The sequence below is a fragment of the Physeter macrocephalus genome, chromosome 18 (assembly GCF_002837175.3).
Source record: "Physeter macrocephalus isolate SW-GA chromosome 18, ASM283717v5, whole genome shotgun sequence".
In the NCBI taxonomy this organism is placed as follows: domain Eukaryota; kingdom Metazoa; phylum Chordata; class Mammalia; order Artiodactyla; family Physeteridae; genus Physeter; species Physeter macrocephalus.
Genome location: NC_041231.1, coordinates 76,642,691 through 76,655,913, shown reverse-complemented (window position 1 = coordinate 76,655,913; position 13,223 = coordinate 76,642,691). Strand labels below are relative to the sequence as shown.

At 41.2% G+C, this 13,223-nt stretch overlaps 1 protein-coding gene across 5 annotated transcripts in view; it reads right to left on the bottom strand.

The window, feature by feature from the left end:
• Positions 1–13,223, bottom strand: part of BICRAL (BICRA like chromatin remodeling complex associated protein) — a 78,388-nt gene that overhangs the window by 25,885 nt on the left and 39,280 nt on the right. For 3 of the 5 annotated variants that reach the window (XM_024121761.3, XM_028478470.2, XM_055080175.1), the window contains 4 exons: positions 8,289–8,334; positions 7,836–7,884; positions 7,679–7,747; positions 2,581–4,260 (listed from right to left, as the gene is read on the bottom strand). In XM_024121761.3, the coding sequence (XP_023977529.1) occupies positions 2,581–4,260; positions 7,679–7,747; positions 7,836–7,884; positions 8,289–8,329 (1,839 nt within the window). In that variant the 5' untranslated portion in view covers positions 8,330–8,334. Of the gene's footprint in view, positions 1–2,580; positions 4,261–7,678; positions 7,748–7,835; positions 7,885–8,288; positions 8,335–8,835; positions 8,873–9,168; positions 9,417–13,223 lie in introns of those variants that run through there. The other 2 variants (XM_007107539.4, XM_007107540.4) reach the window with 2 other exon arrangements.

Below are 13,223 nucleotides of genomic sequence, written 5' to 3'. Positions count from 1 at the left end.
ATCAAAATAAATGATTGTAATGATTTTTAACCCATTAAATAAAATAAGAATCTATGTGTCCATACTGGCATAAGTAAAAGGAGGAGACAGAAAAACTCTTCCTTAGAGTAGAATGCCAACAATTAATGTAGAATAAACAATGGAATTAGGAAGTCTCTATTTGGTGACTGTCACAGTAACAGCTGATTTAGTAATAACTGATTCAGTCAGGAATTATCAATGAAAGCTTAAACTAGTGTGTTCAAGTTTGACAAGAAATTGGATATCTACATAATCTCAATGTAACTTCCCGAAGAAACTTATTAACTATGCATCAGACACCACATGAAGCAGACACCATATTAAGCAAGTATTCAAAGTTAACATCACCAGGAATGTGACAAGTTCACATCGTGAGGACACATCCATCACCTCTGTGGCAATCCTACCAAAAATGTATAATCTGAATCTAATCATGAGGAAACATCAGAGAAACCCAAATTGAGGGACACTCTATAAAACAATTGGTTTGACTCTTCAAAAAAATCAAGGTCGGGCTTCCCTGGTGGCACAGTGGTTAAGAATCTGCCTGCCAAGGCAAGGGTCACGGGTTCGAGCCCTGGTCCGGGAAGATCCCACACGCCGCGGAGCAACTAAGCCCGTGCGCCACAACTACTGAGCCTGTGCTCTAGAGCCCGAGAGCCACAATACTGAGCCCACATGCCACAACTACTGAAGCCCACGCGCCTAGAGCCCGTGCTCCGCAGCAAGAGAAGCCACCATAATGAGAAGCCTGCGCACCGCAACGAAGAGTAGCCCCCACTTGCCGCAACTAGAGAAAGCCTGCGCGTACCAACGAAGACCCAACACAGCCAAAAATCAATCAATCAATCAATCAAGGTCATGAAAAACAGCAAGATGAAGAAACTGTTTCCAGGACTTCCCTGGTGGTCCAGTGGTTAAGACTCCACGCTTCCACTGCAGGGGGCGCAGGTTCGATCCCTGGTTGGGGAAATAAGATCCTGCATGCCGCGCAGTGTGGCCAAAAATTAAAAGAAAGAAAGAAAGAAAAAAAAACCTGTTCCCGATTTAAAGACATGACAATAGAATTAGGCAGTGATCCTGGGTTGGATCCTAGACCATAAAAACAAAACAAAATATAATTTATTCTCTCTTGCTGTAAGGGACATTACTGGGAAAATGGACTAAATCGGAATAAGGTCTGTAGATTAGATGATAATATTGTAATAATGCTGTTTTTCTTCGTTTTGATGACTGTACTGTGGTTATGTAGGGGAATGTCCCTGTTCTTAAGAGATACACACTGAAGTCTGAAGTATGTAGGGGTGAAGAGGCATCATTCCTGCAATTTACTCTCAAAACTATGTGTGTGTGTGTTTGTGTGTGTGTGTGTGTGAAAGAGAGAGAGAAGGATAAAACAAATGGGGTAAAAAGTTAACATCTGGGGAATCTTGGTGAAGGGTATATGAGAATTCTTTACACTAGTCTCGAAACTTTAGCTTTTCTATAAGCCTGACATTATTTCAAAACATGAAGACACACACACACCTTTGACACCAAAAGTAATACAATGAACAGCCTTGATCATAAATAATCTTTGTTTCCTTAGGATTCTTAGTGGAATTACTAAGTCAAAGTTATACAGTTTTAAAAATACTGATATACGTGGTAGAGAGAACTTTTTGAATTCTTCTAAATGTGGAGAAGAAAGGCAGGGAAAATAGAGGAGTAAGGAGGGTAGATCACCGGCAGGGGGTTGGTGGGGGAGTGGGGTATGGAGCTGGAACTACAGAACATGCTAAGAATGAGTGAGAACCAAAAGCCAGAGGAGTTCAAAGATCAGCAGATGGGGTGAAGGACCGAAGCTGATGACCCTTTGAAATGCTTTTCAGAAACATAATCCTTACATGGTTTTACAGATTGCCCACAGTCATTTACCGGCACAATGCTCTGGTAAGAGTAGGCTCAGGTACTTGGTCAAATCCATTGCCCTGGGTCCCTCCCTCCACATGCATCCCTCTGTGCAGGCCAGTTACCCACTGCTGAGTCTCACTGGGTCCCTGAGCCTTTCCAGTTGGCACCCAAGAAACAGCCGTGACTTCTCTACCCAGTCCATCCAAAACAAGCTTTCCTTTTAAATGCCTGTAATACATTCCATCAAGTATATGTCTTAATATTGGCTCTTATTAAGTATTTGTCATTTGCCGGGGACTATGTTAAGTGCTTTACATAGATTATCTCATTTAATTCTCCCAATAATTCCATGGGATGGTAGTATTATTATGTCCACTTTGCTGATGAAAAAACTTAACCTCTAGAGAGGTTAGTTAAGGTAAGACTTGCTCCACGTCATTAAGCTTAGATTCAAATCCATGAGTCTCCACTCTAAACCACAACACTATCCGGATAAAACATTTTAGTTAAGAAGAAAAGAGGCAATCAATCGTAAGTTGAACATCTTAAGATAATAAATTGGGAGCCTAGGATGAAAATTATATTCTATCAGACACTCATTCCACTCTTACATTCCGTAATCATCCAAACATTTGTTTGATATTATCATTTGTTTGACAATATTACCTGACAGAAGAACTGTTGCTGGCTTCCTGCTCCAGGTGTGTTACTGAAGGTGCTAGTAGATTTGGAAGAAGGAACTGGAAGACGATGAGACACACTGACCGGTACTGGAGTCCTGTTTGGCTGGGTCAGCTGATCTCCCGTAAAGTTTGATCCTGATGCACCAGACTGAACCGCAGCCCCAAGACTAGGATGGGCAGTGCTGGATGAGCTGACAACAGGGAACCGACTAGGTCCTGACATGCTTGTCACTGAGGGCATGGCGGCAAAGCCAGGTCTTCCTTGGGAGACGCTGCTCTGCCCAGGGGACAGGTGCAAGACGGTTGGTGATGCCTGCTGCAAGGGCATCTGCCCACCAACGATCTGAGGAGAAGCATGATTGACTATCACTGGACTTCCAGAGGCGGTGAACGTCTGCCCAGACACTAACTGGACGGCGGTATTCTGGTTGTTCAGCATCTGTCCAGAATACGGTTGGTTGGTCCTAAGCATGTTGGAAGAGTTTCTGTTCAACATGACATGCTCTGAGGTCACTTGGCCAGAAATGAGCTGAGAGGGCTGAGTCTGAAGAAGTTGCCCATTTATGGTCTGGACGTGGTGTACCGAGTTGGAACTGACGGAAAGGCTTGTAGGTATGAGGAACTGACTCTGGGGTGTGTGAGGCTGGCCCATGGGAGAATGAATAACGATACTGCCCCCAGCGCTGCTCACGGCCTGCGAGGTGACTGGCTTCCTTGTGTTCTGTTGGTTTACAATGTTCACCGACATGTGCGGACCAACCACTGAGCCCTGGGGTGAGCTCGCAGAGGCGAACGAGATCCCTGGCTGAACATGGTGCTGCTGTATTCCCAAATTGTTCACATTGTATGTGTTTTGCTGACCCATTTGGATAGGCTTTGGCTGGATATTAATTGGGACTTTATTTGAATTTGGTGCAAGACCCCTTTGTATGATGATGTTATGCACAGGTAAAGATGTTTGAAAATTTGTGCTATTAAACGGAACGGTAACAGGCTGTGCTACTGGACTGGAACTGGAGTTCCCAAACAAGGAGTTGCCATTAGGAGTCTGTCTGTGAACCAAAAGCCCTCCACTCACATTTGATGGGGCTTGTTGCCCACTACCCTTTAGAATGATTTGAGATCCATCTAGGTTATTAATAGTCATCATGGAAGGTTGATTACCAAATGACCCAATTAACTGTATTTGACCAGAACCACTAATCTGACTGTTATTAGACAAATGCTGGCTGGGCACACTGATCCCCACGTGGTGCATAAAGCCATGGTGCACACCCACTGTATTGCTTGCAAAAGATGTGCCAACAGGCACATGAGTCACCCCTATAGGCTGCAGCGTCTGACCTGAGTAATTAGAAATATTAGAAGCCTGAGTAAAGGATGCTGATGAAGAGGGATGAAGCTGAGCTTGTGCAAACTGTTGGCTTGAACCTATACTGGCGTCCAGATATGCCTCTTCTGCCAATGTCTGTTCAGTGATATTGGCCTCCTGCAAGGATTTCTGAAGAATGTCGAAAGGTTGGTCCTCACTGAGATCAGGAAGAGGAGAAGACTCAAGTTCATCTTCAAGAAACTGAAGGCTACTTGAAAGTGGCAGTCCATCACTGGGCCCTTCTCCAAGCTGGCTGCTTACAGCTTTGAGGGATGACTTAGGATCAGCATTCTAAAAAAATAAGCAGGATGTTACATGGCATATCTAACCTTGGAAAGAGATTCTTAAACAGAAAACTAATCTCACTTTTTTTTTTTTTTTTTTTTTTTGCGTTACTCGGGCCTCTCACTGTTGTGGTCCCCCCCCCCGCCGCGGAGCACAGGCTCCGGACGCGAAGGCCCAGTGGCCATGGCCCACGGGCCCAGCCGCTCCGCCGCACGCGGGATCCCCCCAGACCGGGGCACGAACCTGCGCCCCCCGCATCGGCAGGCGGGCTCCCAACCACTGCGCCACCAGGGAAGCCCTAATCTCACTTTTGAATATGAATAAAGCATAACAGTCTGCTTTTCAGGCACAACTCTCCAAACTGCTCACTTTATTCTGATACTTGATATCCTTAGTAATGATGTTTAATGTTGTTTTTGTAAGTATATGCATTCACTGCTCTGATAAATTATTTTATAGGAAACAGATCAATAATGCCAACATACTCATGACTACCTGGAGTTTAGCTTTATTTTTTAGATAGTGGCATGGCTTAATTTTTTCAGCACTGCTCCCAAGTCCAAAGCTTGAGTGGGACTCAGCCTAGGGTATGTGCATATCCAGGACACAGCAGTGTCTAGTTTTTTGTACCACAGAAGTAGACATGAGTTTTGAGAGTTCCGAGTGTGGTTCTACTAGAGGTCCAGAAGGTATCCCAGATCCAGCCTTGACTTTAAAGGTTTCTCGGAACTCCCCTAGTTCTAACCTGCCCCACTCCAGGCAAAATCGGCCTGGATAAAAACAAGCTTCCCATATGAAATAAGTGAATAGTTATTTGATTTCTTAGAAGTTATCAGCTTATTATGATGCTTTAAAAACCATTTCAATGTCCTATTCAAGAGTAAAAGTTGGTCAACATTTGTCAAGCGCTCACTTGTGCGTTTGTGTCTGTCCATAACGAGTCCTTAAGGACTGGGCATTCCAACTAGAGACAACAACACAGGCAAATGAAGGGAACTGAACACAGTCACTGATAAATAAGAGACACACTGCTGGCCAGCAGTTTATCATGGGATATGTCAAAATTATGAAAGAAAAAAAATGGAATCAATAGTTATTTAACATAAAGTGAAGACAATGTGAATATCCTTAACACTACTGAACTGTACACTTAAAATGGTTAAGATGGTAAATTTGTTGTTATATATATTTTTAACACAATTAAAAATTTTAAAAAGATGAAGAAAAAAACTAAAAATAGATCAATCAAGTATAAACAGTCCAGGACTTTCCTGTTGGTGCAGTGGTTAAGAATCTGCCTGCCAAGGCAGGGGACACAGGTTTGATCCCTGGTCTGGGAAGATCCCACATGCTGCAGAGCAACTAAGCCCGTGCGCCGCAACTACTGAGCCCACGCGCCGCAACTACTGAAGCCCATGCACCTAGAGCTCGTGCTCCGCGAAAAGACAAGCCACCGAAACGAGAAGCCCGCGCACCTCAACGAAGAGTAGCCCCCGCCTGCCGCAACCAGAGAAAGCCCGTGCGCAGCAACAAAGACTCAACGCAGCCAAAAGTAATAAATAAATAAAAATTAAAAAAAAAAAAAAAGAAAACAGTCCAGGGAATTCCTTGGGGGTCCAGTGGTTAGAACTTGGCGCTTTAGCTGCCAGGGCCTGGGTTCAATCCCTGGTTGGGGAACTAAGATCCCACAAGCTGCATGGCACAGCCAAAAAGAAAAAAAAGAATGAATAGTCCAACTTTCAAAACTATAGGAGAGTCTCAGCGCTAGGCTAATAAGGTGTGTTGGGGGCTAGATGATGGGAAGAGCCAGGTAGAAAAGCCAAGACTAGTTCACTTGACACCCAATCAACAGTTGAAACGGGACTAATGTGGCCTCAGTTAGGTGGACACCCCCTTAGGACTTGAACAGTCATTTGAAAGGAAGTGGGAAAAAGCATCTGAAAGCAAGGAGGTTTGTTTGTTTGTTTGTTTTTGCAGAGAAATATCAAGGCAACAGTAGATTATCTCCTGAGTGGTGGTACACAGTTTAATGTTTTTACAATGCACAAATTAACAGACCATAGGTTTAAAATTCCATATTTTTAAAAGCTTTTAAAATGTTTTACTGACATGATGCAACTCAAGTTTACAATAAATACACCCTGAATGAAGCAGGCTGAAGAGTTAGAATTAATACTTACGTGGAAGTGGGAGAGCTGGTAAGTAAAAATCATTAGTGTTGGGAAACAGGCTCAATATCTACTATATGGGTTTAATGGCAACACATGCAGTTATTGCCCACTCAGAATGAATTTCAGAATTGCTACTGATTCATAAGCCTTACAGGAAATCAGTGTTGTGACTTTAAAGCCACCCCTAGCATGTGGAGGAGTCTTGCATGTTATGATCTGACATACTTTAGACACACTCAAATACTTTAAAGAATTGTGCATTCCCAAGGACTTTCTGAATACTATTCCATTTTATGGATGAAGAAAATAAAGACCCTGATGATGACGATAAGTTGACATTAACCGAGTACTGTATCAACTGATTTCCATGGACTAGTCTATTCATCTTAACCACCCTATGAGGTAGATTTATCATTCTCCTGGATTCACAAATAAGGAAACTGAGTCTTAGAGATTTAGTGATAGATGCAAGGTTATAAAGCTAGTAAGTGGCAGAGCAAGGATTCAAACTTGGGTGGTCGGACTCTGGACTACCATCCATGGTAGAACAAAGCAGCTGAAAAGATTAAAGTAACATAGGCTTTAACACAGCAATCCGGATATAGTTTCCAGGCAGGACTTCCCTGCCCTCAGGTCAGATTTCTTGTCTAGATGTTCCTAGAGCTTAAGAACCTGCGCCCTGGAACCTGGTGGCCTGGGTTCGATTCCTAGCTTGCGACTCCTGGCTGTGTAATACTGGGTAAATACCAACCTTTAGTTCTCTCATCTTTAAATATGGATAATAATAGAACCTACTTCACTTCACGGAATTATTGTAAGGGTTAACGAGGTTAATATATGTTAAGCTCTTAGTGCCAAGAACATACTGAGCGCTCAATAGGTGTCAGCTACTATGATCTTTCTCCTTGTTTAAGATGAAAATGGTTAGAAAGTAACCACAATACAGAATGATTTTTTTTAAAGCTTATGTAACAACATTCAAAAGACTCTAATATAAGTTTCTCAGGCTATAACGTTTCTGAGGCATTTTAGAAAGAAAGTTGAAACCTTAGGAAAATGGCAAAGTAAAAATCTTAATAGTCTAAGTTAAAAGTAGAAAATGTCAACAAAATTCAATAGATTTTCCTCTTGTGTCAATTACAAAAGACAAAGTAGGGATTCTCATCACGATACAAAGGCAATTAAAGCTTCAATTCACTAGGCATCAATGAGACAGAAACATCTGATCGTTGCATTCAGTTTCCAATACTCACGCTAGAGTTGGCGAAAATTGAATTTGAATTGGCTGCAGAATATCCTGCATTAGTCAAGTCCTCATTGCTCTGCAAAAGTACAAATTCAAAAAAGTGATCACTTTGACTCTGAAGGAGAAACAAAATGTATGCCTATGATGGTCTGAGTATTACTTACCGATTTATTACTAGGTCCATGTAGAAAATAGTTCAATGCCTGTGGGTCTCTAGAAAACAACAGCCAAAAAGAGAAAACAGCAAATAAATACATTTATATTTAGGGTTCATTTTTACAGGGGAAGAAGAAGTATTAGTTTGAGTAAAATCCTCTCCCTGTTTTAAAACTATTAGTACTTTTTTTGTTGGTTTTGTTTTGTTTCATTTTGATGTTCTATTTCCTATTATCACTCATTTCTGCCTCCTAGGATTTTTTATAAAATAAATTTAATAAAGGATTACCTAATTATGACCCCTATGTTAATCCATGTCACTTTGTCTCCCTACTATATCTATGATGATTATTTAATCTTTATTTAAAAAACCCACTTGGTTTTAATATGCTTATTAGGTTGTTTTAGTACAGCAAACCTCACACATTTGATTTACCCTTATTTTGGAAGGAGCATCTTACCCAATAAGATCAAGGAGACACGAGTCATCATCATCATCCATGACAACTACAAAGAAAAGGAATAAGAAAGCACTGTTTCAGCAAAGCAGATTAAATCCAGTAGCAACAATGCAACACAAAAATATACCTTATACTTTCCTAGATAAATAACTAATTCATGTGAGTTTTCCCTCTAATTGCTTATTATGAATGTGATTTTTAAATTTTTGTGGTCATTCAAGAGATGAAGTATTCCATTTAAATTGTTTTTATTGAACACAAATCCTTAACTTACAAGTCAAAAAGCAATCTAGACAAATCAAGGAGAGCTGGCAGCAACCACTCACACACAGATTCCTCAAAGGGGCGGTAAACCATGAACAGTAACTTCCTCAAAATGTACACAGTGAACAAGAGGAGAAATCGTATTTTTGTTTTAGAAAAAAATCTCATGCATACAGAGGTCTTTGAATTTTGCGACTGGATATTTCCAAACCTGGTGAGCAACCTGGATTTCTAGCCATATTTTGGCCATCTTTAGGAAAACAGAAAAGTCAGTTGTCCCTACTTTTTGAGACAGAAGAGGCACCATCGCCCCAGGCAGTACTGCGACAAGCTCTGCCCTGAAGGTCCCAAGTTCCTCCCTCTGCAGCAGTAACGCCAACTGTTCAATTCCAAACAATCTGCATCCCAACACTGAAATCTTTAAAGTAGAAACCCTCAACCCCAAATTCACCCCAGCTCCAAGCCCAAATCTCTCTCTCTCCCCAGCCATCGATAGCATCCAGCTTAACCAGCGCAATCACTGTGCTCTGGCTGAAACAATAACAACTGTATAAATTCCTAGAGCAGTTCTCCCCCTTTCTTTCTCCTCCCTCCCCCAGAGATCCAGGAAACTTACACTAGTGATCCGACACCTGGCAACACTGCTTCGCACCCATTTCGAGCCATGCGTGGAATAATTTACATCACGGAATGCCAAGGCCAAGAGTTCTGGAGCCGTTGGAAAGGGCAGTTGTGAACGGCAGTTGGACGGAGGAATGAAATCCTGAAGAGATGCCCAGAAGAGGGACACGCCCGAAGAAGGCAGAGGCAGAGTTTCTACTAAGTTTTTTTTCTCGGTTAAAACTGCCATCTCCTCTCCACTTCCCCTCAGCTTCCCATCCTATCAGTCACAAGGCCAAACAAATATAAAATATACTCCTGCCACATGAAAGGAAACTTGCTCTCTTCAGGAAGGGTCTGGAAGGGGTAAGTATCCCCCCCGTGTGGGACCTTCCCGTTGATGGGAGAATTGGTTCAGCTGCTGAATGATCCAGACGATTACAATCCATTTGAATGGATCATCAGTGGAGAGGAGAGATGACGGGTGAGACAGGAGGAGGTCAGAGTGGGGAAAGCTTATCAAAAGGTAACATCTATGGCCAAAACTGTGAAAGGCACAGCAGGCTAAGTGAAATCTGCATCTAGCACTCAGATGTCCAGGTGCTCAGGGGCATGCTAGGACGACTCTACTAATACGACTTTTGAGGAGTGAAAAGGGACAGGAAAGAGAAACAGGAAAACTATCATTAAGTAGATATGTAGAAATCAGTGTGAAGATCTTCCCTTAAATCATGATATTTAATAAGTAGAACTGCACTAGCTGTTGCTCATTACCGTATCCTGGGCTTGTCTCCCAGACATCACAATCACATGGACTAAATTAGCCAAATATGAGGTATAATTATGCCTATAAAGTGGATATTATTTCTTTACTTCAACATGACCATTTAAATGGAGCTCCACTGTATCCTTTGTAAATTTATTTTTTTTAAGTGTCTGTCTCTGGAACAAACTAATTAATAAAAACGTACGTGAAAAATAGCTTACACCAAAGCAGAACACTTTCATGCCTCTCCCAGCTTCCCTCACTACTTTACACCTGTACCCAGCTCCTCCAGTGGATGAGATGCCCAAGGGTTATTAACACACACTGAGGGAGGGAGGCAGCACCAGTCACTCCTCTGAGGTGTCACTGCCACTGGGACTTTCAAGCACAGAGAACATTTGTTACCCCAAAGTTCAAAGTGACAAGCTACTCCTTGCGTAGCCCAAATAAGAGAACAATTTTATAATACAGGATGAAATTCAAAGCAGGCCGCTCAAATTCTTGACGAAACGCTCCTTGGGGACATCCGCCCTACTCAGGGGCATCAGTCCTAGCAGACAGACCTCCTCCTCCAGGCCCCCTTGGGTAGAACTCTACGAGCCTTAATCTTCAGGGGTACCCCAAGAATTCTACTTTTTAAAGGGCCGCACTCTTTTCTGACTATAAACAGTTTCAAATTAGAAGAGATGACTCTTATCCCTACATGCCCAGCTCTACATGGTGCCAAAACACAGTCATATTACAGCCGGAGCCAGTAGTCCTTTCCCAGGAGGACACATGGCCCATCACAGCAAATCTACCAAAGTAAAACTGTAGAAATTGACTATGATTCTAAAGTGGGAAGACAACCTGAGGATCAGAAACTGACAACCTGAGGATCAGAAACTGACTCAAAAGTGAAGAGCTTAGTTTTTTTTGAAAAGATTCTCCCATTACTTCTGGACTCTTGTTGAGGCTCTTTTCTCATTAAAGTAACAACCCTGGATTCACTAGATGGGCCTCTGGCCACAGGTGAAACCTATAAGGCTGTGTGAAAGATAAGTCCCCCCTCTAAGGTGTTAAAAACTACTTCTTGGTTCAGCACACTTGAGCAAGACACATCCCCTAAGTAACAGTAGTTTACAGCAGTAGAATTTGTCAGGGAGAGAAGGGGATTGCAGTTCTTACAGAATCCTCATAGGCACCCCAAGAGATCAGAAATCACTGCCCCAGACACCTGACTACCACTCTCAAAAAGTTAAAGCTAATATTTAAAATTGCTCTTACTATTCTTAGTCAAGAGGCACTATGAAAGTGACATTTAAAATCAGTGGGGGAAAGACGTTAGCCTTCTAGAGAAAAGAAGGTGGATCCATACCTCACATCTTACACAAAAATAAATTCCAGGTGGATCTAAGAGTTAAATGGGAGGGAGGGGGAGAGCTTAGAGTACTAGTATAACATATGGGAGAATTTTGTTTTTATAATCTTGGAGTAGGGAAAGGTTAAGTATGTCACAAGACGCAGAAGTCATAAAAGAAGATTGCCAAATTTGATGACAAAACGTTTTAAAATTCTGCATGATAAAAGAAAAAAAAAACATGAATAAAGTCAAAGACTAAAAAACCCCCAAAAAACATACGTCGGGAAAATACTTTCAGTTCATATCACAAACAGCTTTTCTCCTTAATACATAACGAACTCCTATTTTTAAAAAGTCAGCTACCCTGCAGAAAATCAAAGGGTATGAAAAATCAGTTCACAAACAGCTTTTCTCCTTAATACATAACGAACTCCTATTTTTAAAAAGTCAGCTACCCTGCAGAAAATCAAAGGGTATGAAAAATCACTTCATAAAAAAAGGAAAGACAAGTAGCTCCTAAACATGTAAAAGTAATTACCCTCACTTAGAATAAGAGAAATGAAATTAAAGTTACAATGAGATACTATTATTTGTCAGATTGGCAAAGATAAAACAGTTTGGTTAAGGACTATGCTGGTCAGGAAATGGGAAATAGGGACTTTTATACCCTGGTAGTGAGAGTGTAAACTCACGTAACCTCTGGAGAGGGCAATTTAGCAGTCTCTTTCAAAGTTTAAAGTGCACAAATCATTTCACGTAGCAAATATTTCCAGGTACTTGTCCCGCAGATATTCTTGCACACGTCTGAAATGATATGTGTATAAGAATATCCAGTGCAGCAAGATTGGTTTTAGCAAAACACTAAAAACCTCCATGTCAGGGGTTTCTTCTTAAGGTGATGGAAATGTTGTGTAATTAAACCACTGAATTGTACATTTTAAAGGGTGCATTTTATGGTATTTAAGTTCTATTTAAAGCATTTTAAAAAACTCTATGTCCATAATGAAAGAGGTGTGTACCTTTCTTGTTCCTTTGATCATATATCTTTCTAAGTCAGTCTGTATACCTTTCTTGTTCTTATGATCATATATCTTTCTAAGTCAGTTGGTATAAATATGCATCATTTTTCTTTGTATTTTTGAATTTTATTTTTTTATTTTTTATACTTCAGGTTCTTATTAGTTATCTGTTTTATACATATTAGTGTATACATGTCAATCCCAATCTCCCAATTCATCCCACCACTACCCTCCCCCCCCCCCATATGTACCACATCTTCTTTATCCATTCGTCTGTTGAGGGGCATTTAGGTTGCTTCCACGACCTGGCTATTGTAAATAGTGCTGCAATGAACATTGGGGTGCATTGTGTTTTTTTGAATTATGGTTTTCTCTGGGTATATGCCCAGTAGTGGGATTGCTGGGTCATATGGTAATTCTACTTTTAGTTTTTTAAGGAACCTCCATATTGTTTTCCACAGTGGCTATATCAATTTACATTCCCACGAACAGTGAAAGAGGGTTCCATTTTCTCCACACCCTCTGCAGCATTTGTTGTTTGTAGATTATCTGATGATGCCCATTCTAACTGTTGTGAAGTGATACTTCATTGTAGTTTTGATTTGCATTTCTCTAATGATTAGTGATGTTGAGCAGCTTTTCATGTGCTTCTTGGCCATCTGTATGTCTTCTTTGGAGAAATGTCTATTTTGTCTTCTGCCCATTTTTGGATTGGGTTGTTTGTTTCTTTAATATTGAGCTGCATGAGCTGTTTATATATTTTGGAGATTAATCCTTTGTCTATTGATTGGTTTGCAAATATTTTCTCCCATTCTGAGGGTTGTCTTTTTGTCTTGTTTATGGTTTCCTTTGCTGTGCAAAAGCTCTTAAGTTTCATTAGGTCCCACTTGTTTATTTTTATTTCCATTACTCTAGGAGGTGGATCAAAAAAGATCTTGCTGGGC